Source organism: Pogona vitticeps, chromosome 1, assembly GCF_051106095.1.
Source record: "Pogona vitticeps strain Pit_001003342236 chromosome 1, PviZW2.1, whole genome shotgun sequence".
In the NCBI taxonomy this organism is placed as follows: domain Eukaryota; kingdom Metazoa; phylum Chordata; class Lepidosauria; order Squamata; family Agamidae; genus Pogona; species Pogona vitticeps.
Window position 1 is genome coordinate 235240841 of NC_135783.1, and position 26846 is coordinate 235267686.

Consider the following 26846-nt stretch of genomic DNA (forward strand, 5'->3'; position numbering starts at 1 on the left):
GAAGAAAGCGATGACAAACCTAGATAGCATCTTAAAAAGCAGAGACATCACGTTGCTGACAAAGGTCCGCATAGTCAACGCTATGGTTTTTCCTGTCGTGATGTATGGAAGTGAGAGCTGGGCCATAAAGAAGGCTGACCGCCAAAGAATTGATGCTTTTGAATTGTGGTGCTGGAGGAGGCTCTTGAGAGTCCCCTGGATTGCAAGGAGATCAAATCTATTCATTCTGAAGGAAATCAACCCTGAGTGCTCACTGGAAGGACAGATCCTGAAGCTGAGGCTCCAATACTTTGGCCATCCCAGGAAAAGAGAAGACTTCCTGGAATAGACCCTGATGTTGGGAAAGAGTGAAGGCAAGAGGAGAAGGGGATAATAGAGGACGAGATAGTTGGACAGTGTCACCGAAGCTACCAACATGAATTTGACCAAACTCTGGGACCAAACTCCTGGAAGACAGGAGGGCCTGGCGTGATCTGGCCCATAGGGTCACAAAGAGTTGGACACAACTTAACGACAACAACAATATGCATCTAGTAAACTAACCCTCAAATATGACTGTTTGACAGGAACTTGGGCATGAAATAATAAACAGAGCAAAAGCAGCAGAACCTGTCCCCTGCTTTCCTAACAGTTATCTCTGATGTTTCAGCTGCACCTGAATATTCAAATCAGGTAAGTATAGCAGGGAGAGAAGCCATAAGAGAAACCTAGATAAGCCTTCATCAGTTATAATAAAGTAGTAAAGAAAGAACAAACTCATTGTATAATTAACTGCTGCCTCAACCTACAGCTGATTTGCTTGTAAATGTTTCTGTAATGAGTTCCGTTTCTTCTCCTTCTGCATTTCTAAGCCAACAGTCTCTAATGACTGGATCCTGGGTTGGTGCTCTCTACAAAATACCTGTTGTGCTGAAGAATTATGGAAAAGAAATGCAAAGATGACATTGAAGAAGAATCTTGTGATGAAGAACTTACAATTTTAGAAAGTAAAGTGAAAGGTGTCCTGAAAACAGTTGGAAAAATAAATCACCACGAGTAGATGGGAAACCAACACAACTGTTTCAAGCTAGAGAGACTAAATCTATCAAAATCCTAACAAAAATATGCCAAAAAATATGGAAAAAGCAAAGAATGGCTCATGGCCTGGAAGTGTTCAACACACATTCTACTTCCCAAATAAGGCAATGTCAAGAAGTATAGTAACTACTGGACCACTGCATTAATCTCCCATCTGATGCTCAAGGTATTACAGCCAAGACTTTTACCCTAACATGGAGCAAGAAATGTCAACTGTTTTGCTTGATTTTGAAGTGGAAAAGAGAAATATACATTGGCCGCATGAGCGTAACCGGAATTTTAAAAGATTAGACTGTGCTTTATAGATTACAGCAAAACCTTGGACTATGTGGGTCATATGGACTGTTCTAAAAAAATGGGCATGCTTCAGCAATTGACAGTACTGATGTGCCACATATACTCTGGACAAGAAGCTACAGTTAGGACAGATTACAGAAAGAGAACAGTTTTCCTATAGGAAAAGGTCAGACAAGGATGTTATTTTATTTTTTAATTGCTTAATCTCTTCACAGATTATAATCATATGGAAAGCTGGACTATATTCAGATGAAGGAGTGAAAATTGGTGGAAGAAATATAAATTAAGATACACAGATGACACCATATTGGCAGAAAGCAGAAATGACAGAAACAGTCAATCTGGAAGGCAGAGCTTCCCTTTCAGGAGCTGTTGCTAAAATACCACCTGTTTGGCAAGTGAACTAAAATGGCAGAAGCTACTAATCTTAGTAGTTCCAGCCACCATTTAAAACTATTTAAGACAGTGGTTCCCAAAACATAGATGCAACATTTTAGTATCATTTTGCAAATGTATGCCTAGTTAAATCAATGAAGACTTAATTTCAATTTTCAGGCAACTTTACCTTATTACAACTCTTCTTTTTCCATCTATGACAGCAGGTTATCTAAACAAGATATAGTTATATCGGACCTTGTGGCTTTGTACATATATCCATGCACAATCTCTTGATAAAATTTGATCTGAGACAGAGTTGCAAACAAATCAGCAGAAACCTGTGCCCAGTATGTAGTGAGCCCACTAGTCTAGACTGCTAGTCAGGACTATTTGAAAAGTGTAACAGTTCACATTCATTTGGCACTTCCATTCATAACTTAAGCAACAAACCACAAAAAACCTTCTTTAGTGTGTATATTTAGCTGCCTTTACAGACCTTTTCCATTATTTAATGAATGAATAACTGTAAAAAAGTTTTCCAGCAGCAGAATTAGTACAATCTGTGCAATAGCAATACGGGGTTTTGGCAACTGCACATAATAAACTCAGGTGTCTTCTTTTAAAAGCTAATTATAAAGACATGAAACGTTTGTCCACTTTCCTTGCTTTAATCTCCCCATCCCCACCTCCACAATTTCTAAGCAATGGTAATAATATTTGGGAATGCAACTTTACATTACAAGGACATCAATAACTCATTACCTAGGTGGGAAGAGCTTAACACAGTTAAGTATTTAAAAAAATCTGTAAGGCACAATCCACTAGGAATATTTTCTGCACCAGCCACTTGAATTTTCATAATTACAATTAATCTATAAGAATGTCTGTGCAGAAAAAAATACTGGTAGATTGTCCTCTCAACAGATGACCACTTGTTGTGAAATAAGACAGGATCAAACTCATGAGATTTCACAGTGCAAGTCCTCACATTTCATTACAAAAGAAAGACTTTTGCTGTTAAACACTAGAAGAAATCAGCAATTTCTACAGCTTCAGTACATGATTACAAACCACTGCAATGCTATAAATTGAATCTGCAAATCTGAGAGAAAAACAGAAATCTAGTTTTATCAGACAGGCTGGGGTTACTGAATAGGGTAAAGTTCTGAACTCTGCCACATTAGAAGACACATTACCCATTTATCCCCAATAAAATGCTAAAATTAAGATAGAAATAAGTTGGAAGTACAGCTTGCCCATATATAACCACCAATTATGGGATGAACTCAGGAATACTGAAGAAATGTTTTTTGTTTTTAAAATGACGAAGTCTTTATATTGTTCATCCAACATTTTGGCAAAATAGTAGTTATGACCTATTCAGCATAGTTGCGTGCAAATGTCAAAGACCAAGAATATTTCAGTATGTCTTTAAATTTCCCTTTTTAAAGAATGGCTAAAGGCCTATGCCTTCATAATGAGCACCAAAACTGAAGCCACTTGGGAAAGGCAGGCAACTTTGGCTGAATTTCAATGAAAATTAGCCACTTGAAAAAGCTGGTAAGTCTGTAGAGGGAGTGTTGCTGGAAGCAACATCAGGAGGTAAATTCAGAGTAACCAGACAACTATCAAGTAAAGAGATTATAACCAAATGAAAAAATTGCTCACAATTTCTTAGCATTCATATTGTTGCTTTCAAAAATCATCCCTTTCAATGCACATAGATTAGATGGACTTCAACTCTTAATCAAATTCTGCACTTTCAAAAAGGCTACTACGTGAGTGGAAAAACTTATTGGATCCAAGTTTCTCATTCATCCAGTCCTCTCCCTTTGACAGCAAATGTCTTGTTAATTCTGCAGCCTAAATGTATGTTTCTTTAAAGGTCACAATAAGCAGCATCTTTCTTTAAAACTCTTCTTGTTCTTGCCACTTTTCTTGCCATTCTTATCCTTGTTTTCTGACATCTTCTTAGCTCTAATCTCTCTCATTAGATCAAAGAATACCTGAAAAGAAAGGGAAACTATACAATAATATCAAGGCTCAAAATACAAAGGAGCAGCATCTTAACTGCTACTTTAATTAGACTTGAAGTGTAAAACCAAGAACATTATGAGAATAGATGTTCAGCAGATTTGTGTGAAATATTAAAGGGTTCATCAAAAGTAGAAATGGGCTATTCATATCCCTGGGAATACAAATATGAAGAGCAGCACCACAGAGGCCCATTCCCTTCCCCCCAGAATCAGCCAGTCCACTCACTGTTCACAACAGAGCGCCTTTCTCTGTCGTTGCCGTACCAATCGCAGAATGAGTCCGGCCAGCACACAACCAACCACTGCGGCGCAGAGGGGAGACAGGGAGTCTCCCTGCTCAGACAATGAATGGTCAGATTTGTAGGGAGGTGGGGAAAGAGCCACCCGGGCTCTTTCTACGATTGGTGCAGTGATAACAATGGAGCTGAGCACCTTGCTGCAAACAGTGAGTGGACTGGCCAGTTCTGGGGGGAAGGGAATGGGCCTCCATGGCACCTGTGGTGCCACTATTTGTATTCATATCCCTAGGGATACAAGTACAAATTTTATTGTTGTTTAGTCATTAAGTAATGTCTGACTTGTCGTGACCCCATGGACCAGAGCACATCAGGTCCTCCTGTCTTCCACTGCCGCCCGGAGTTTGGTCAAATTCAGGTTGGTAGCTTCGATGACACTGTCCAGCCATCTCGTCCTCCGTCATCCCCTTCTCCTCCTGCCCTCACACTTTCCTAACATCAGGGTCATTTCCAGGGAACAAATACAAATAGCCCATGTCTAATCAAAAGTAACTTGTGTGAATTTTAACAAAACATTCTTACATAAGGATTAGAATATAATACAGGATGCACAGATTATAGGAACTCTTTGAGAATGCAACAGGTGAAGTTTTCTAGGAAGCATTAACGGATGACGAAGGCTACATCTACATTTACATTAACCCAAAGTAGCTGTATATAACTTGAAGAACTTGAATTTACAGCAATTCAATAATACTACATTCTCAGAATTAAGACTGAATTTGCCAAAGACACATGATAAAAATCCTTACCTAAAGCACAGATGATTTCAAAAGTGCATCCAAGACTTCAGCTGAAATCCTGGTCCAGGAACTGCACCTGTTTAGCCTCATTACATCATCAGTAGATATTGTTTTTTGGAAATTAAACATTTCTTAATTCTGTCTCTCAGCACCTATGTAATCTCTTTCATTATCTGGAAGACTCAGACAGAGGAAGTCTTTGATTACTGAGAATTGTTGCCAGTAATATCATCTTGGCAGTGGCAATTTTTAGTATCTAATGCATTCCCCTCCCGTGTCCTGTGGCTTCCTTGGTTTCCCATGGTGAAAGTAAAGGTGAAGGTTACCCTTGACAATTTGTCCAGTCGTATCCGACTCTAGGGGGCAGTGCTCATCCCCTTTTCCAAGCCATAGTGCCAGCATTTGTCTGTAGACAGTTTCCGTGGTCACGTGGCCAGCACACTAGACACGGAACGCCGTTACCTTCCCACTGTAGTGGTACCTATTTATTTACTTGCATTTTACATGCTTTCGCACTGCTAGGTTGGCAGGAGAAAGTACGAAGTGTTTAATTTCCAAAACAATCATCACTGTGATGTCATCAGCCCTACATGGGCACAAGCACACAAACAGAGTGTCAACCACTGTGGCTGTAGCATCGATGAACAAGCAGTGATCAAAACAACTGAAAGCTCCAGGTAGTTGGCAACACCTTTGCTATTCCTTACAGAGGTATAAGGAAACAAATAGCCCTTAATTAAATTCATGGTAGACCTTGGTACTTAAGTGGTCTTCTGCAAGATGTTTCCAGAAGACAGATATTAATGTTTAATTGAATAAATTACAATTTGGGGAATAATATAAAAAGGAAAGGAACAACCAAAGAGTGAATTCTCCTGTCTTCATTAAAAAATTGCAAGTTTATTAGGCCTTGCTTCACATTTTCCAATGGGATCACTGTGCTGGATGGCTATTACTGTGGCTACTCTGAAATCCTCTGAAACATATTGAGAACTCACAGTCTTTTGTTTGGTGCATTCATCAACAGCTGCAGTCATTAGGGACAAATTCCTGGCTGCCCAATGCAACTTGGCAGCCAGGTTTGTGGAATGCAGGTGAAAACAAAGTGTTGCTTTACCTTATCCACATTTGCTCTGGTTTTTGCCGATGTCTCTACATATTGTACACCCCACTCCTCTGCTTTACTTCTAGCTGCTTCGACAGGCACTTGCCTACGATCTTCCAAATCAGATTTATTTCCCACCACAAGTAAAGGTATTTTGTCCTCTTCAGCTTTCACACGTAGGATCTGCTCCCTAGTAATGCAGATTTTTTTTTTAAAAAAAAAAGGTGAATGAGATGCTATAACAGTCATTTCCCACAAGAACAAAACATACATACATGCAAGCCACAGTATTTTAATAACAATAATTTTAAAATACACCTCAGTAGGACAACTTTTACAAATGTAGAATTGAAAAGAAGCCAATCCCATCACTGGTCCAACTATGCTAAATAAATGGCAAGTGTGGGTTTTTCTACGCGTAAAAAGTAGATAGTTTTACCTTCCAATTATCTTATTCATTCAAATAAATTCTGGCTGAAATCCTGTCATTGTGTCATAAGTTGCACTAGAGTAGGCCCACTGAATCAGTGGGATTTTGTGAGTCAACTTCACTGTAGGTTCCATGGATTCAAGTGGGCCTTCCTAACTGGAACTTACTATGCTAAATGAAGTTAGAATCAGCATATGCCCATTTGAATCCTTGGAACTTCCAGAGGAGTCCACCATATCCCCACTAGTGCAATTTACTATGCTAGGCAACAGGATTTCAGACAATGTACTCATTTTTAAGTTAACTAAGACGTGGTGGCGCTGCGGGCTAAACCGCAGAAGCCTGTGCTGCAGGGTCAGACCAGCAGTCGTAAGATCGAATCCACACGACAAAGTGAGTGCCCGTCGCTTTGTCCCAGCTCCCGCCAATCTAGCGGTTCAAAAGCATGCAAATGCAAGTAGATAAATAGGGACCACCTCGGTGAGAAGGCAACGGCGTTCCGTGTCTAAGTCGCACTGGCCATATGACCACGGAAGATTGTCTTCGGACAAATTGATGGCTCTATGGCTTGGAAACGGGGATGAGCACCGCCCCCTAGAGTCGAACACAACTGGACAAAAATTGTCAAGGGGAACCTTTACCTTTACCTAAACTAAGATTACAAAAGGAAGATTTGTCACATCTACAAGTTATAATAGATGAAAAAAAGGTCCTTTTCACCTCTGAAAATGATTTATTCTGAAAAGTGTTTTGACAGAGCATACCTTCATTCATACTTCCATTTTAAATGGCTATCTGTTAGCGACTGAGCATTCTTCAGGATTATGCTGTTAATTGATAAGGTTCTGAAGAGCTTGGGCCTAGGACACCTACAGAATACCTTCCCTTGCTAAATGCCTAGATGTCTAGTCTCCTCGGGATCTTCACTGGAGACCTTATTGGATGCCTCACAGCCAACAGAAAGCAGCCAATTAATGTCATAAATGCAGGTCTTTTTAGTGATGACATTCACACTTTGAGAAACAATCTACCCTACATATTCTGAGACACAAAAACTGCGAAGTTTTAAACTGCAAAAATATGCATATTTGTTTGGGCACTGCCTTGTTGGAAACAATTATGTTCCTTGCCCCACTGGTATATTGCTGCTGACAAGGCTTTTAAAAACCAGTTTATTTTACTATTCCTTTTAAACTATTTTATCCTCCTTTTTAATTCTGCATTCTATATGCTTTAACCATAACACTTTGTGACATCATTGCATTAAACAGTAAAAAAAAATGACCAATACAAATTATTTTATTGATAGTATTTTTCCTGCCCAAAAGATGTCCAAGGAGACTTTTTAAAAAGGAATATTGCTACAGAAATATAAGATAGAAAAACAACTACTAAGCAGAAGGGATAATACTGTTCTATAAGATTTCACAATGAGCACCATGGGAAAAGATTGCTGTTCCCTCCTCCTCTCTTCCCAGGTAGCCACTTGCATCTAAAATAGTTTTCTCAGGTGACAATCTGCTTTTAACAGCTTTGAATGACTGACATACATACACACCTCTGAATCAAACAATAGCTTAATCTGGAGGGAGGGCAAGGGAAAGACTAGTGCCCCTCTATTTCTTTATGGCACAGTACATACATGTACACATTTATTCATCCTCTTAACTAAAATGAGCATTTTAGATTGGCAGAATACTCAGTATTACACCAAGTGACAGACAATGTTGTATTCAGTCAACGACATTCACACGTAAAAGTACATTTGAACTGAAACCCAGTCAGGGTATACTTCAGGTATTCTTTTCCAAAAATAAAGATTTTCTTCTTCCCCATCAATTTATTTTTAAATGCTGTCAAGAAGAGGCAAACAAATAAAATAATGCAATAATGTTACTGTATTTTGTAGCATAATGCAATACAGTATAAGTATGTATACAATCACTTATATAAGGATTAGACGTTAAGATCCAAGAAGTTTTTATCAATCTGGTACTTGTACTTGTTTGAAATATTAATGTTGTTTACTATAATTTCAAGGGAAGTTGCTGTGTTAGTAGACCTATCTTGTCATTCAGTATCTGGAGGGGGGGGTACATGCTTGAGGAAAGAGAACAAGCTAGCCCCACCTCCTTCATCCTCATTTTGAACATAGAAAGCAGCACAATACTCCTCAATTTGTTAAGATTCTTGATGTTTAATTCCCCCATGTTTTGGTTTATGTCAGGAACCTTCATAGACCGAGTTGTCTCCCTTCTTCAGACTTGTCACTTCATGTGAACAAAATAATGACAAAGGAAGCAGCATCCAAATGGACTGGGTTTTTATTGCAACAAAAACAATAAAGAGACTTAGAGACTGTTTTTATTTGGCACTACCTTTCACAGTCTCAGGAAGTTATCATGCTCCTGGAGAAACCTTTAGTCATCAGCCTTCAGAAAACTTAGGTATGGTCCAAGCAACCTGGGATTAACCTTGAAGGTTACAACTGCTGAAGGAATCCTGCCATCAGATTAGCTAAATATGATTGACCAAGCAGGGACCTCATTAAGTAAGTGCCTTATAAATTCAATTTAAAATTTCACCCACAAACTCTAAATATAGTTCTGGTGTATCTGAGGGGAATGGGGTGAGAACAACTCAATTGAAGGTGCTGCTATAAAATTGATAGGAGATTTAAATGCCCATATTAGCTCAAATGAAGAGGGTCTTCAGAGTATTTCTAATCTGCATAATCTACAATCTCAATAAATAAAATCCCTATAAATACAGGTAGGGAGCATAATGTACATAATACTTATGACATAACCTTCTATAACAAAATTATGAAATAAATCTTTATATTCTTAATGATAATCATCCAAAATGATAAGCCTGGCAATATAAATTTTTTTCCAGCTGCTGGGGCAGTGTTTTTATTATGCAGCGGTGTCAACTGACATACTTTATCAGCAGTTTTAAAGTATACTGCGTTCCTGAGAGTAATCACTACTCTATTTGCTTGATGTTTATGGCAACTTTTAAGGTGTTTTTGTCCCAGGAGAACACTAAGAATAACTTAAATTCTAATCTCAATAAAAGAATTAGCTGGTCAAATCAAGAAAAGCAAATGCTGGAAATATTTTATGATGAGAAAGGCTTACAAATATGTACTCATAACTTAGATCATGAGAATGTTATTACAGTGGTGCCTCACATAGCGACATTAATCGGTGCAGCAAAAATCGCTGCTAAGCGATTTCGTCGCTATGAGATTTTAAAAAGCCCATAGGAATGTATTGAAACCCCTTCAATGCATTTCTTTGGGCTTAAAACTGACCTTCAAGCGAAGATCCTCCATACGGCGGCCATTTTCGCTGTCCAGAAAGGGAGGAATCCGTACCTAAACACAGCGGGCGGCCATTTTTTTTTACCCAGCGGCCATTTTGGAACTGCCAATCAGCTGGGGAAAAATCATCGCTTTGCGATGATCGGTAAGCAAAACAGGGAACCGATCATCGCAAAGTGAAAAAAACCCATTCAGACCATCACAAAGCGATCGCAAAAGCGATTGCAAAATCTTCATCGCTATGCGATGTCATCGTTAAACGGGGCACCCGTTAAGTGAGGCACCACTGTATATAGTTCTCTGAGATTTTGTAGACGTTATAGCCCTATTCCTTAAGAATAGGATTATGTATACTAAAGCCATTTTTCCTGGTTCGTTTGACATGGGATGCAAGCAAACTAGCTAAATTAAAATTGCAAGCAACTGCAAAATTAGCTTTGAGATTCAAGTCTTGAGACCAGTAACTTTTTACTGTCAACTACTAAGTAATAATATGAAATTTATGAACTAGAAAAAGTTCCTTTATATAAGATCACAATGGGATGAACTTCAGACAGCACTGCCAAGCACAGACCTGAGGAGATAGAAATTGATTCATTTGTAATTTTCCACTATCAGTTGAATCAAATATTCTTTCATGTGCATGGGAAGAGCATTTTTGAGATCAGTTCAATGATTCCACCACTGAAGGCTACTAATTAAATTCTAATTTTGAAGGTAGTACATAAAATATAGTTGAAAGGAAACAGTTGCCACAATAGGATTTGGTTCAAATTAGCAAAAATTGTGAAATTATTATTACTTTAAAGAATGGGAAGGGGCTGTTTATCATTGAGGCTGATTATAAAGTGGCATCAAAATGGTGGGCCATCATTCTTTTTATTAAGAGAAATGAATTACAGTGGCCATCTTCCTCCCCACTGGGATATTAGTACTGTGATTCCAATACTTTCATAAGCTGATTCCAACATTTTCTCTAAAAATCTACTCTAAGTATCTACTTAAAAAACTGAACTGCTAGCTTGAATCTACGGATCTGGGTGTCAAAGGAGGAGGAGGTTTCAAAATAATCACTCAGCCTTGGACCACTGTTTTGTTCACTCTCACTTTGTCAATAATACATAAAACGAAGCAGATACTTATTCATTGACTTGTGTTTGTGTCTCTGTATTATTTAGTTTGTTAGTGCGTATCTTTTTTCATCTTGACCAAATCTGCAATTTACACATAAATCATTTGTTTGGGGATATAATTACTTACCTAAACTCTGCTGTTGCTGTAAAAGATTCAGGCTCAGTTATAGAGAAAACCAAAAGAAAACCCTCTCCACTACGGAAGTAGTTGTCTCGAATAGCTGCATAATCTTCTTGTCCTGCAGTATCCAGAATATCTATCTGGACTTCCTCACCATCAAGAACAACTTTCTTTCTGTAACTATCAGCTTTAGTAGGTTCATAGTCTTCAACAAACTATGGAACAGAACAAGAATAATTAAAGTGCAGTATCTATCATTTTTCTTCCTACTATGCTTCCCTTAAAGGTTAATCACTATTTGTTAAAAATACCTCTAAACTAGAACCACTGGGCAATAGCAAGAAAAGTGTTGGGTCATTTATCATATTACCAGTGGAAGCTGCTGGGGCCAAAATTACAAAAAAAAAAATTTGACCATCCAAGTCATTCACATGCGTCTCCCACCTTAGGAATAGAATACAGTGGTACCTCGACTTACAAACGTAATCTGTATTGGAATTAAGTTTGTACATTGAAAAGTAAATCGAGGCAAACTTTTCCATAGGAATGCATTGAAAACCATTTAATCTGTATCTGCTGTTTTCTGCTCGTATGTCGAGGCACCATTTGTAGGTAGAGGCATTAGTTCCCATAGGAACTAATGCAAAGCCATGTAATCTGTACTCTACCACTAGGGGGCAATTTTTTTATTACTTCTTTTTTTGACCTAAGGTGAACTTAGGTCAAAAAAAGGCAGGGAAGGTTTTTTTCCCCCCTTTTTATTCGTACGTTGAGGCTCTGTTCGCAGGTCAAAGCAACTTTTTGTGAACGGAGCCATTCGTAACTCAAATCATTCGCAAGCAGGGATGTTCATAAGTCGAGGTTCCACTGTACTATCCATATACCTCTTTAGTAAAAAGAGATCCTTTATACCATAAGCAGAAGTAAATGAAAATTAAAAACACATAAATTGCCGGGGGGGGGCAATATAACTAAATTTTGTAAGGCAACTGTTTCATTTATACATGTTATCAGGCAAGGGGCATTCCTTTCCTTTTCATTGCTTAGTGGTTACTCTGTAACAGATTATACCTATCATCTTATTTCTGTTTATTAAGGTTGGTCAAAACACACACATTTTGAGAAGTATGAAGTGCTCTTTTTAATCTTGAGCAGCTACGTGCTTGATGAAGACACTGAGGGAAATGAGTCATTAACAGGTTGCCATTGTGTATTTGCATATTTCTGTCTGCAGCAAGGTGTTTAAAGTTTCTGAAGTTTTGTAGTGGCTTTGAATAGACACTGTGCACCGATTGTATACTTTGGCATTTATAATGTTGTTAATATAATAGGCAATATTATCGGTGCCTGTGGTCTAATTATGCATTTAAACATTATACACTGTATTACTGTTATTTTTGAACATTTAGTGAGCCAGTAATACTGGGTGAAATCTCCAGATTTGAAAAAATTAGAAAACACATCTTAACTAAATTATAATATCAACTTTGTTCACTGATTCATTAACAATTTTAGCAGACCTGTTATAATCAACAAATGTGGCCAACCAATGATGCAGAAAGTGACGGCAAGAAGAACAAAATCCAAACCTTTCTCTTCCTGAAACTACTTACTATATACTAATAAAAGCCATGTTTATTTTAAACAAGAAGGCAAAGTAAAGGCAGCTCAGTGACAATGCTACCATATGCCATTATTCTGCAATTTGAGGTTATAAATAGAAGACAAATCAATAAAACCATCTTACCTCATCATACATAAACTGAAGTGTAAGTGCTGATTTGCCCACACCTCCACTACCAACCATGATTACTTTGTGGAGAGCCAGAGAACTCTGATTTTTTGTTTTATTAGCAGCCATTTTATTTGTGCTGTTGTCAGATTCTGCAAGAGAAGTCCAACCACCTACAAGGCAATAAACACAAGTTGCACTTTACTGAATAAATCAAATACTCAATTTTTAGAATCAGTACAGAGATGTCTCATCATTCTTTGGTATAAACCACAGAAAGGTAAGTGTGACCACTCAGATGTTTCTGATCTCCAATTCCCATGATCCCTTACTACTGGATAACGTAGCTATGGCCCTGGCCACTTACAAATCTGGAGGGTCACAGCTGCCTGACACTGCTATAGCACAAAATCATACGTTTATAAATTAAAGTTCTTAAGAAGAGACTAAAGCAACATTTATACTTCATTTGGTACATCTGGATGCAGCAACAAACTGCATCTTAACTGAGCCCATGTGCTTCCCTCTCTTTTTTGGCACAGACATAGGGAACAGTTTGCATCTACTACTTCTCTTTTCAACCAACTTCAGTTATTTCAATTGAACTAAGTTTAAACTATGTTTTTTCCAACCAAACAAAGACCAACCCATAGAATTCTAGAGCAATTTTAGAGCATTGTATTTTAATTGTTTTTTAATTGTTTTTATCTTTTTTATTGAATTCAAATTGTTGTAAGCCGCCAAGAGACCTTTGGGTAATGTGGGCGGCATATAAGTTAAATAAATAAATTCTGTTTCTCAAAAAACAAAACAACCCCCCCCCCAAAATAAAAAAACCTCAGACAGAACTAACAAGAATTAAAAAACGTGGAGTTGTAGGGTGTAAGAATAAGTTTAATAACTTGTATCACATGAAAGCAGTGCACAGTTCCCAACAATTCCACATCTTAAGAACTGGAAATTTCCAACCCTTTACTTTCACACAGCAATGTAAAGGAATCAGAAGAGATTGCAGAGAAGGGGATGAAAGAAATATGGAATGTCACCTTGAGTCCCTTTACTGGGACAAGGGAATGAAATGAAAGAATGAATGAATGATGAGACTGGACTTCCCACTGGCACTAATTCTACTCACAATTAAGAAAAAACAACAATAAATTCTTGTACACTACAATATCATTCAGATGTTAGGACTGAAAGCATGGAGTACTGAAATTATGGCAGAAGATGGAGTGCACGCATAAGCCTTGCCTCCAGTTCCCCACCTCAACTAGATGTTAGGCAGATATTTGCATGTTCAGTGCTAATGTTTGCATAGGTGCTTAAGTCCACTCAGATGAGTACACTTATAACATTCATGATATTGATTTATGACGGAAGTGATGTAAGCACACTCAGCTGGAAAGAGCTTACAACCCAGGGTGGATAGAAATCAATGATTTTTTTAAATAAAATTGATTTAAACCATGATTTAAGATTTTAAAAACTGATTTTTAAAATGTAATCATCAAAAAATTCAGATTTTAAAAATTTAAATTGTGATTTAAATCAAATCCACTCTGTTACAACCACCTCTGCAGATCTTCACCACGAAAAAAAGGCCTGCTTTACTTTCAAATGGAATAGGAATTTGAGGACAGTGCTTACATATCTGCCCACCACCTATTTAATACTGTACTGTACTGTACATTTTCAGGCATAATGCTTGGGCATCACTTATTTGGACTGAGTTTTTATGTCAGGCCAGAAATGTTGTGATCCCCAATCTGCTGTAGCACAGTAGAGTGATGGACTAAGATTCACGTGGCCTGGGTTGGAAGCCCTGCTCTGAGATACTCTGATGGTCTGGAACTGATAAAACCACTCCTGAAATGTCTCAGTTACCTTGAAATCCCTATTAAGGTTGTTATATGTTGGTTCTGGGCTGAGGCTCAAGGCCAGGTATGTTTGCATGGATATTTTGCTGAGGAGTTTTTTTTTCTGGGCTTTCTTTGGGTCTCCCCCACTGCATGGCCTAGGGGATGGGGCTGACCCTGGGCCCTTTTCCCTAGGAAGCTGGGCTGAGGCTCAAGGCCAGGTATGTCTGCATGGACATTTTGCTGAGGGTTTTTTTCTGTGCTTTCTTTCTCAAATTCTCTGATTCTATCTCTGGCCCTAATATGGTAAATAGGAAAGCCAATTAGATTTGCATACACCTGGGAGGCAGGAAAGTTTTAAGGGTTGGATCATACTTCCGCATTATTAAAGAGCAGGCCGGGTAGGTGGGGCTGGTCAGCCATGGAAGGCAGCCTTTCTCGGAGAACTCTGATTTGAAACCTCCACTGCCTTGTGGCTATATCCATTCATGGAAAAGGCTTCAGGAGTTAACCTAGAGGCAAAATCCGGAGCTGGAGTCCCGAAGGCAGTTTGTGTCGTTCTGCTAACTCCTGCGACACTGCTGGAACCAGTTGCATTGGCTCTTGTCTTTCCACTGGACCATTTCAGCAATGTGGAGCAGGGGGATCTGCTGATTGGGTAACAGCCCATCCTCCATATTACTTTACCCAGGCTTCATGCTCTGGAGAGGACACTCCTCGATTCAGAGCATGTTACCATAGTCTCTCGAGACTGAAGGATGCCTATGTATGACTTGACAGCACATAATAAAAATACTGATATTCACTAACACCAGACTTTCCCATATTGTGTGAAGTCAAGTCTCCTTCATATAATACTATCTAGATGGTTATGGATCCTAACAACCTTCAATCCACATCACAAGTGCTTAGAAGTAGCAGATACATTTGAAATGCTTTCCTGCCGCTTTTTAAACATTTACTCTGCACTGAGTCAATTTTATATTTTCTTTAAAGAATGGGAATTTTCCTAAGACACTTTACATTTTCTGAAGCTGTGCTAAAATGAGAAGCCCGCAAAGTGGGTAATCATTAGACATGGGGACGAAGGGCCAAAATGGACCGTGGCCCAACAAACCACAAATCAGTTTGTCAAGTCATTTTTTATGCTGTGTGGCATAGGAAGAGGGGAAAGGGATCAAAGTGATCCCCCAGCCCCGCTGCCTTTGCAAAGGCAGTGAGGCTGGGGGATGGCTTGGGTCGGGCTCTCCCCCTCTTCCTATGTCCCACATAGGAAGACTGCGGGTCTGCGGGGCATAGAAAGAGAGGGAAAGCCTGACCCAAGCCATCCTCTGGCCCCAGGGATGGGATTCCCTTTGGGCAAGCTTTAGCAAGCCGCCCAAAGGGAAAATCCCTCTCTGCTTATGCCCCTGAGGAACAGCTGATCCACAGGGGGGCATAAGCAGATTGGGAATGAAGGGATGAATATAAAAGGGGTCTCTGGACTCCAAGAATACAAAACAATGAATATCTGACGAATCAGGGATATTTGTTGAATATCCCTGATTTGTTTTTACATTCATCCCCATGTCTAATCATGATTAGGTAAATGAAAGCAATCAGAGAAATACACTACAGTATTTCAGCACAGGCTTAAGTCCAAGTCATCAGGAAACATTAAAAGGTTTGGGGCATCAAATTTAAAATATTCAAAATGGCTTCAAGAGCTGAAATTTTCAGAGCACTTTCCCATATTCTGCTTTGTGCTGAGATGCATTTTTATTTATTTATTTATTTATTTATTTATTTATTTATTTATTTATTTATTTATTTATTTATTTATTTATTTATTTATTTATTTATTTATTTATTGGACTATTCTGGGCAGCAGATGCAAGCTCAATTATTTTTCTCACTGCACTTGCCATGCAGCTGGTGTTCAATGGCTTTCTCCAGCTAAAAAGCAACTGAAAGCGACCATTCTTTAAGAATAGAACCCAGGCCTTTGGTCTCTTATAGACAAAAACAGAACTCCTTTGTGAAGTCCTTCTGGCACCTGACTGCAAAAACTGGCTTAAATTGAAGATAAATCACAAATTGCAACAGTAAGATGTTGAATTTTATATGCTCACAGTGTACAGATGACTTAAGATTCACTAACCAACCAACTATGAAGTCACACAGAGTGCCATATTTTAAGTAACTCATTCATCATCACATTAGAACTGCAGAGCTGGAAGGGACTTATGGATCATTGAGTCCAGCCGCTGTCAAGGAGGCACAGTGAGGAATCGAACCCCAAACTTATATTTGGTTGCTGTACTAAAATTTTAGTTTTATAACTTATAAAAGGTTGTTTAAAGATTAATGTCCTCAAGGTGTTAAAGTGACAATCCAGGACATTTTTCTGATAAACATGTTTCCCAGTGTTCAGGAGAGGAGAACACCCTATTACTACTAATTTCCCATACATTATAAAATACATAGGCAGTAAGTATCATTCATTTCATATCAGTCCTTGTCTACTTTCAAGCCACCCGGCATATAAAGATCATATGAGAGTGGGGCATTAGGCTCTGTTCACTCTGGGCATTTCGGATCTGCAGAAGACAGTTTCCAAGGCCATGAGAAATATAATCCTCTGAGAAGGGATGTGACTGACTGTGACTATGAAATAGCTAGCTGCACTTTTTAGTTATCATGATAAGCAGGATTGAAATATAAACCTTACAAGATTTTCAAGTACATAGGTGAATGAGAAATCTACGATGTGTTGTGATACTCGCATCATCATGAAGTTTCAATATATCCATTATTACAGACTAAATGTGCATTTGCATGCTATGGTCATGTAAGCCATAATGTAGCTTAGAACTTGTCTGCATGGGCTCCTTGGAGCAGGATAAATAGGGTTGCTAGAGATCAAGTTGTGGTCTGCTATGCCACTTAGTACAATCTTCATGTTCAAATTAATAGTGGAAGGTTCACATTGGTTCATTTCCAGTTATTACAAATGCTGGAAACAAACCAAAACAGAGTAATATTTCCCACTATAAAAGTAGAACCCCTTACAGGGACCCCAAAAAATGCTGGTAGGAATGCTCTCAAGGCGGGCTGATTTGCTATAGCCAAGACATTGTGCAGTCACCAGCTTTAGGAGTGACCCAGCCTGCGCTCACAGCAGACTGAACACCTAAATGCCTATGTTATTCACCCTCTTAGTGTGTTAAGTTACAACACCAACCATTTATTGAAGGTAGTATATTAACTCCGAAGCAAAAGCCCTAAACATATACTAGCAATAGTTCACTTTCATTCCCTGTATTTAGCAACATGACACTTTCCAAATGTAAGGCAGAGGTAAACAGCCTGTAATTATTCAAGAGTGCATTATTAAAATTAAACATTCAGGTGCAGGTTGTAAAGCTAGAATCATATTGTAAGAACAGAATTGTTAAAGATATATGATCACTATTTGTTATTATTTGTTACTTTATGATTTTGTGAAACAGCTACGTATTTCCAATTGCTCACTCACTTCTTGCTGCTCTGTCTAAAGAAGATCCTATTTTTGCTTCTCTTACCACATCACTCAGCCTTGAGCAAATGTCACAATGTTCAAGCCCCCTAAGGCATTATGTTTTATAAACTACAGGAATATGTAGGTAAAGGTAAAGGTTCCCCTTGACAATTTGTCCAGTCGTCTCTGACTCTAGGGGGTGGTGCTCATCTCCGTTTCCAACCCACAGAGCTAGTTTTGTCCAAAGACAATCTTCTGTGGTCATGTGGCCAGTGCGGCTAGACACGGAATGCCATGACCTTCCCACCGTTGTGGTACCTATTTATCTACTCACATTTTGCATTCTGCATGCTGTCAAACCGCTAGGTTGGGGGGAGCTGGGACTAGTGATGGGAGCTCACTCTGTCGCGTGGATTCGATCTTACAACTGCAGGTCTTCTGACCTTGCAGCACAGAGGCTTCTGCAGTTTAACCCGCAGTGCTACCATGTCCCTATTATAGGAATATATACATTAGAACAAATCCAGACAATTTTATCTATCTTTACATTTCAGTTTTAAAGAGAAGAATATCTTCTATATCTTTCAGTATTAGGACTCATACGTGAAGCCATTTGTGTCTTTACCCACTCAAGAATTCATCTGAAGCCAACGTAAAAGAGACCTATCTTAATACAACCCAAGTCCTATTTCTGAAGTGTTATGTGCTCCAAGAAGCTGTGCACATACATCCCACTCTCCCAAAAGCTGGTTCTGCTTTAAATGCAAATTCCTTCCTTAAGCCAGAAGATAAAAATGCTGAGCAATATTCAGAAATACCTGCATCTTCTCAAATTAAAAATCCCACACACAAAGTGCTGTTGCCACGGCTACATACTATCATGCTTTATCTCTTAGGACCACAATACTATTCACTGAATCTGAAGAAAAACACTACTTTTTTGTGTGTGGGCATGAACATTCAAGTCTGTTCAGTGACCAAACCTAGAAGTTAGGGAAATACCTGCTCACTGCTCACTTGTTATGCAATCAGAACTGGTATCTAAGAGGAAAAACTAGTTTATATCAAACCATCAACACTGTGATGGAGCTGTGTTCTTGAAATATTCAGTCTAATAGAAGGAATTGCAGAGTAGCAGTCCAACCTGAAATGACCATCCAAGTTTCTGTCTGCAACCATTTTTTTCTTCAAAGAAATTGCATACAATTAATTGGCCAACAAGTAAGCTATGGGGGGAGGGGAGTACAGTTTTTCCCAGTGTATAAGATGATACTTTTGTCTAAAATCTTTAGACTAAAAACTGAGGACCGTCTTATACATGGAAGTAAGCTGAGAACAAAAGCAAGTTGAGAGGAAAGCAGGGATCAAAGCGATCATGCAGTGCTTTGATCCCTTTTCCCTTCCACTTGCTAAGCCCCACTTAGATTTTTTAATTTTGGGTTAGAAAAGTGGGAGGGGCATTTTATACACAGAAAAATACGGTATTCTCAAGCCTGAAATATCATAATGAATATGGAAAGACTTTCAAAAAGATCAACCCTGAATAAAAAAAAGTAAATGTAAATCAGCAAAATCAAGCAAAATATTCACTGCAAAAGTAACTAAATGTAGATCAGGCTTCCTGAACCTGCCATACAAGTGATGTGCAATATGGGTTGGACTACAACTCCCACTGTTCCTGGACAGGAATGGCCATTACTAGCTGGTGATGACGGGAGTCATACTCCCAATGTACTGTATCTAGAAGGTATCACATAAGATTGTTTCAGAACATATGATCCAATGTCTTATTAGTTATACCTGCAGGTGGTTTGTATCTAAATAGCAGATTGTCCAGGTTAAGAATATGACATAGGCATTTAGTGTTGTGTGCTAGCATGCAACAGTAAACATCTATGCTAACTTCCTGAATTGCAGTGCACTGGCAATACTTATACAATGAGCATAATCATATATTACTACAGTGTCAGGGCTCTTTACCCAGTGGAAGCTCAATAGGATAGTGGCCACTAACCTGTATCCAGAGGGTACTCCAGTTTTAAACAATCTTCCACAGCATCTTTCTGTGAATAATGAAAAACCACTTGTGAACAGACATGAGAACTTCATATTAATCTCCTGAGGGAGACAAATAAGAAGTTGTCAGCACAGGTGGCCCGCCCGACTGGACCATCCCCTCCCCCAACCAAGCATCCACTTACTACTCACTATGCAGCCAGCATCATCAAAAGCACATCAGTTGCAGCAGTAGTTTCGCAGGCGCTGCCTTGCCTTCCTGCTCGGCTGGCCGCCCAGCAGCTGAGCAAGGAGGCTCATCATTCCACCCTCTCACCGGAGTGGTCAGCTGAGCAGGGAGGCGGGGCAGAGCCAACTGAGCTACTTCCACTATTAGCATACTTTCGATGATGCTGCCCTGCACGTTGAGTGGTAAGTGGACACCTAGTTTGGAGGGGATTTCCATGATCACTGGAGCTGCAACCCAGCCCACAGTAATCTTGCTCTCATTAATGGGTTCCCTTCTATCCATGGCTGATCCTGGAAACCCGCAGATACAAGGGGGACTACTGTATGTACACACTGAGTAACAGATCAACTAAAATTGTTCCACTATTTCACCAATTCCCTCTTCTTACTGCTGTTTTCTATCTGATGGGGACGAATGACAAAGCACGAAACTCCCCCCCCCCCAATGAACTGATGAAGCATGAATTTATGCATCAATTTGTGGGGGAATATAGACAGCCAGAGGTTGACCAGGAAAAAACCCTGCCCACCTCCACCTGCCACCACATGCCCTCGCCGCAGTCTCCAGCTGGCCTCCGCCACTATTGCCTGCAGTAAGGGACACTGGTTGCCCTTTGCAAAGATGGTGGCTGTGGCTTCATTTAGGGTAGGGAAGCTGCAGCCCCAATATTTGCAAAGGTCAGCCTGCATTCCCTTAAGGCAGGCTAAGGGAATCCAGGCTGCCCTTTGCAAAGATGGCAGAGGCCACCGCAACCGGCTGCGATGGATGACAGCGGTGCCGGATGGTGGCAGCGGCTAAGGTTGGGAGAGGAAGGGGACAGAGGATAGGCTGTGGGTGGCTACCTATCAGCTGATCAGCAGGCCTATAGGCAGAATGGGAAGGCCATAGGCTAGCCTTCCCTCTCTACCCATGGGAGATAAATAAAAATGGGGCAATATTCATCCCTTCGTATTCGTCTGGGTCTCTGGAACTGACAAATATGAAAGGATAAATATTTAATGAATCAGCAATTTTTTTCAAATAGCGCGGTCTGTTTTTATTCATCCCCATGTGTAATCTTATGCATTTCTCATGAACCCTCAGGAGATGGAGCTTACACTAGAATGATGGAGAAGAAAGATGCTTTGTACATATTCTGTGTGCATGAATTCTGGATTCCTAGTTTCTTTAACTTTACTTTAAAGTAGCAGTAATGACAAGAATCATTAGCAACATTCCGTCTAATTTTCTGACTAGCACTGGGTAGGAGCCCTGCCCCACACAACCACAACCAAATGGATGGCAACACTGGCTCCAAGTGCACAGCACTGATGCAGCGCTGCATGGCTGCACAGCTTAGAGAGACTGTTGGCTGTAAAGCTATATTGATCCCTATAGCCTGCCTTCTTATGCATATGAACACAGAGATGTTTTCCTTTACCAGTTTCATGGGAGAGAATGTTCATACCTTTTCTCTGCCAGGATACAGGCAATAAGAACTCCACAAAGTCCAAAATACAATTAGGTTCCTCAAACAAATGAATTAGGGCCATAAGCCCTGAACTTAGTTTGCTCATTCAGAACTTAGTTTGATCCTTATAACTTATATCTAAACAAAAAGTTCTGCCATGCCAAATGTGTGGCCTTTGTGGTCCAAATGACATGGCCAATATTTCTATATTATGTAAGCACTATATAACTCAGACACAAAAACCAAACCATTCTGGAAAAATGCCACATACCTTTTACATTATAAAAGCTCCATTCAGTAAAAACCCAATGCATTATTTATTTATTTATTTATTTATTTATTTATTTATTTATTTATTTATTTATTTATTTATATATTTATTTATTTATTTGGCTTTTATACCACCCATCTTGACGAATCTTCTCTGGGCAGTTTACAGTCCAAAAAAGGCAATAAAATTAAATGCAAGCTTATCTAAGGAGCATGAATTTCAAAACAGAATACTTGATTAAAGTGAACCTACCCTAAATAGACATAGCCATTTTAAGATATAATGCAATGTGCACTAGTATAGTGTTAACACAACTGCCACCACATTCTCTGGAAGAGCTAGAGCCAATGCAGCACTGAAATGCTTGGCAGTAACATTTATTTATCACACAATTTCCAGTGACATGTAGTGGACAGAAACAGACATTTAGAAAACACTTTTGTTCCTAATATATTCAAAACTTCCTTGAAAATATGCCAATGGAGGCTGTTACTAACTTACTACAATTTGAAGTGGCAGCAATGACAGATCTATTAGTGGTAAGAAGTCTGGATTTATTCCACTTTTCTTTTATCATTATGCATTCATTAGCTGAAGTGAGCAGCAATCATAAAGAAAAAAATCTCATGTACGATCTGAAACTAATGTTTTTTCTGGGGGTTGCTAGTATCGGATGTTTTAGCTATAAGTATCTTAGAAAAGATACTCAGTAGAAAAGATACTAAGTAGCTAATATTTATTTATATAGTCAGTCACTGAAAACCAATGTCGCTCGCTATATGCATTTGCAGCTGCAGAAAACATCTAAATACTAAGTGTCCAATTAGCAATGACTCAATGTTTGGCTTCTATCACATGTTCAGTTAAATCTGTATGCATCATGCCTTCCCAAATGCACAAAGGAGGGTTTGAAGTCAGTATGGCAAAACTTAGATTTACAGGCAGTATTTCAGGCTTTATTCCACTCAGAAAGTAAGAGCTCTTCAGGCCCCAGTTTTTGTGAACATGGCCAAGCAAAGCGTGCTGCTTATATAAAGCAAAGCATGTTGCTTATATACCACCCCATAGCACTTCAAGCACCCTCTGGGCGGTTTACAAGTTAATTATGCAGGCTACACATTGCCCCCCCCAGCAAGCTGAGTAACTCATTTTACTGACCTCGGAAGGATAGAAGGCTGAGTCAACCTTGAGCCGGCTACCTGGGATTGAACCCCAGGTCGTGAGCAGTTTTGGCTGCAGTACAGCAGTTTAACTACTGCGCCACGAGGCTCACGGCAAGAATCTTTCTGCTCCAGCCTGTGCTGTTCATAGCTCAATACTAACATTAAGCACTTGTACAGCACTAGCTGGTATGCCACAGCACCTAGATTGGTTCAAACACGATAATGGCAATATGAAGCCCAGTGCTTGGGAACTACAACTAGGAGAAAGACTGCCATTAAAATACACATTCACACGGATCCAAAGATCTCAATAAATATGCAACAGTAGCAAATTAGTTTTCTTCACTCAACATTTCAGATTAAATTTCATACTATGCACTGTAAGATAGAACTGCAAGGGTTTTTTGCCTAGGATGTGCAACACAAGTATAGATATACCCTATGTTATCCTATCCAGTTTACGGCACCCAAAAATATGGCATGCTCAAGCAATCTGTAATAGTTACTCACCAAGTTATGTTGAAATAAAAGGGAGCCATGTGGTCAATGTAAAATGCTAATGCAAGAACAGGAAATGCCTCTATAGACCACTAAAAAAATCATAACAGTAAGTGAGTTTTTCAAGTTTATGACTTAAGGTATTTCTTAAGGCTTTTTCTTTGTGGATGCAAGACGATCACACAATACCGAAAATAACAGAATTCATAACAATCCTGCCCAAGTTTGCCTATAAAGCAATAATTATGTTTCATAAGGCCTTCTGGCAATCTTTTCCAGAGTTTTCTAGGTAGAAAGTACTCAGAAGTGGTTTACCATCCCCTTCTTCTGGAAGCAACCTGTTTGCCTATGCCCTCTATGAATTTCTGCTGTACTCTCAGAAAGCTTCTAAACACCCTTCACAGAACCAAGATTACTACTGGCCACAGCAGCTTGCCTTGATACTCAGAAAACATTTCTTTTCAGCATTAAAGATGGTGGTGAAATATTTCAACCTAGAAATGGTAGGTGGGGGGGAAATAACACAATAAACATGGTTGTTCTGGGTTTTTCTGGCTCAAATGAGTACAGGTTGCTGTCCTCTGAAGATGCCGGCCACAGAGACTGGCGAAACGTCAGGAAGAACAACCTTCAGAACATGGCCAAAGAGCCCGAAAAACCCAGAACAACCATTAGATCCCGGCCGTTAAAGCCTTCGCGAATATATTCAACACAATAAACACTTTGTATGTGGCAAGTCTCTCTCCTCAATCTTCTGCTCTTTCCACCTGCATTCCAAGCTCCAAAATTAAGTACTGTACAGTAGTTATAAAGCAATCTGCTAGATGTAACCAAAGTTCCCTTTTGGTCCATCCTGTTTGCAGGATGTCTGCAACACAAGATTACAGATAACACTTTCAAGTGCTAAAAGTACTTCTCATATGCTTTGCAATCCTGAAATTTCAAACAGTAAGCCTGACAAGAACCATATAAAAAAATTAAATCAGCATTACTATCCCCCTGTTCCGAACGTTTTTGGGGAAACTCAGGTTGGGAATGGTGAGTCAGTATTACTATCCCTCATATTGCAAACCGGGGGGGGGGGGAGGGAACTAATGGGACAAAAAGTTACTTTCCAAGGTTACCTAGCAAGTCAGGAGGACTATGAGCAAAAACTTCTCTAGTCTTAGCTATATTACACCAGGTGTCAACCATTAAGTCAGGAAACCATTGCTTATTGTTATTCCTTGGCACCTAATTAATTTTTGAAGGTACACGGCCCCTGAACAAGGGGGCTTCATGATCCATGTAATCAGGCTGTGGCCCAATAAACTACATTTGACTGACAATCTTTCCTACAATCGGCCCCAGTTTCTGTAGCCACCCTAATATACTTCTAAAAGCCACAGTGGGCAACTGGTGCTCCCCACAAACGAAATCTCTCTTGACTTTTTCCCCTTAAGCAACCCCCCCCCCACAGGCATGTACTGTAAAATAAAGATAAAGAGCACATATTTTAAAATGCCGCCACTGCGGAACAGAAATGGGGAAGAGCAGGAAAGAGAGATCCACCCGCCTTAATAATTATATCAATTAAGGAATCCCGCTACTTATTGGAATTCCTGCGCTCATCTTTTAAAAAAAGAAAAAAGAAAAATTCCCACTAGCGGTCAGCAGCCGGGCTTCCCCCCGCCTGTCGTGGTCCACCCAAAGAAAATCAGAGGACCGGATGGAAAAAGAAAGAGGAAGAAAGAACTCAAATCCTCCTCCTCCTCCTCTTCTTTCCTTCCCCTTTTTCAGTTAGCAACAGCCGCCGTCCTTCCCTTCCCCTCAGAAGACGGCGGTTGGGAAACACCTCTTGTCCTCTCTACCGGACACACAAAGAGAAAAGACGACCACGAAATATAAATTTTTCTCTTCTCTCTTGCTCGTTCGCTCACTCTTTTTTTTTTTACCTGAGGCGGATGAGCCAGACAATCTCCCTCACTCGCGGTCCGGCCGCTTTAAGCGCCGCTGCCTTCGCTTTCTTTCGGGCGGCGGCGACAGCAAGAGCAAGCCCATCGCGTGCGCATGCTCAGCACAGCCCCAATAAGATGAAAGCGCGACCCCGCTCTCCCGGCGCGCGCGCGCGCGCGCGCGTCCCCACCCACGTCGTCAAGGGCGCGCGCGGACCATCTCGCGCACCCCCCGTTGCGCCCTCTCCTCCAAGCCCTCGCGTTGCGCGCGCAATCCTCCTCAAAACGCGCGCGCCCGTCAGTTTTTTTATTTTTGTATTTTTTTTTTGCATCCCGTTCCGTTCCGTCCGTCCCCTCCCCAAATACCGCTTCCGCACACACGTGGCTTCAGCCGCCCATCTCATTCCCTAAATTACCTCCAGCACGTTTCTGGAAAGAAAGTGAAAAAGAAGAAGAAAAAAAAGCGGTTCTTACCACATGTCACATCTTGTCCAATAGGAGGCAGAAGCAGCATAATTGGTGGAAATGAAAGTCGGTGTGTTAGTTGGAGCGGGTGGGTGGGGAAGGGTAGTGCTCTCTATAGTCTTTCTTTTTTTTTCCCCCAGCGGACAGTATGTAGTTCACTTTTACGTCTGGTTTTTCTCATTGCCTCATCTTTGGGATGCCAAGGGGAGACGAAACGCAGTATAGTGTGTTTATCTCAACATCCAAAACATACAGTGTATCATTTGCTTTTCTCCCTATCGTCCTCTCACAAACAGGTGTGCCCTGATAGTGGCTGGGAAAGTGAAGTACGGTAACTTTAAATAGAACATTTTATCATAAATGGAGAGCCAGGAAGAAGCTACTTTTTAGGACTATAACTTACAGAATCTCTTATCCAGCTTAAAAAAAAAAGTATTGCAGAAAGATGTGTACCGTACTTCACTGGGATCTTCTCAGTTTTCCTGGCCTTGTAAGATGGCCATAAATAAAAAGGAACAAGGATTCGACAACTCTAATCATTGTTGAAAATAACGAATTTCTCTTGAGGTTTCTCCTGATTCTCTGTTCTACAGACCTGTTGAAAGGTTTCAAGAGCCCAGACACCTTTTGCAACTGGGCCCCCTAGCTATATGGAGATTGAGATTAAATTTTGAACCTGAAACCGATAGATATCACAGTCTTTAAGAAATACCCTGTTTTATGGTGTGCAATTTTATGTTTTGTTTTCAAAGGAAGTGTGAAGGTTGAGCTGTAGTTCGTACTTAAAAT

The 26846-nt window shown here is 39.8% G+C and overlaps 1 protein-coding gene across 4 annotated transcripts in view; it reads right to left on the minus strand.

Annotated features, from left to right (window-relative positions):
- Nucleotides 1-2213: 2213 nt before the first annotated feature.
- RALB (RAS like proto-oncogene B) overlaps nucleotides 2214-26846 on the minus strand; it is a 40275-nt gene continuing 15642 nt past the window's right edge. The window contains exons 1-6 of one of the 4 annotated variants that reach the window (XM_020805659.3): nucleotides 25593-25699; nucleotides 23671-23750; nucleotides 12692-12849; nucleotides 10951-11159; nucleotides 5945-6122; nucleotides 2214-3758 (exon numbers count right to left, since the gene is read on the minus strand). In XM_020805659.3, coding sequence (XP_020661318.1) covers nucleotides 3639-3758; nucleotides 5945-6122; nucleotides 10951-11159; nucleotides 12692-12805 — 621 coding nt within the window. In that variant the 5' untranslated portion in view covers nucleotides 12806-12849; nucleotides 23671-23750; nucleotides 25593-25699 and the 3' untranslated portion in view covers nucleotides 2214-3638. Of the gene's footprint in view, nucleotides 3759-5944; nucleotides 6123-10950; nucleotides 11160-12691; nucleotides 12850-23670; nucleotides 23751-25592; nucleotides 25731-26008; nucleotides 26050-26846 lie in introns of those variants that run through there. The other 3 variants (XM_078378411.1, XM_020805643.3, XM_078378322.1) reach the window with 3 other exon arrangements.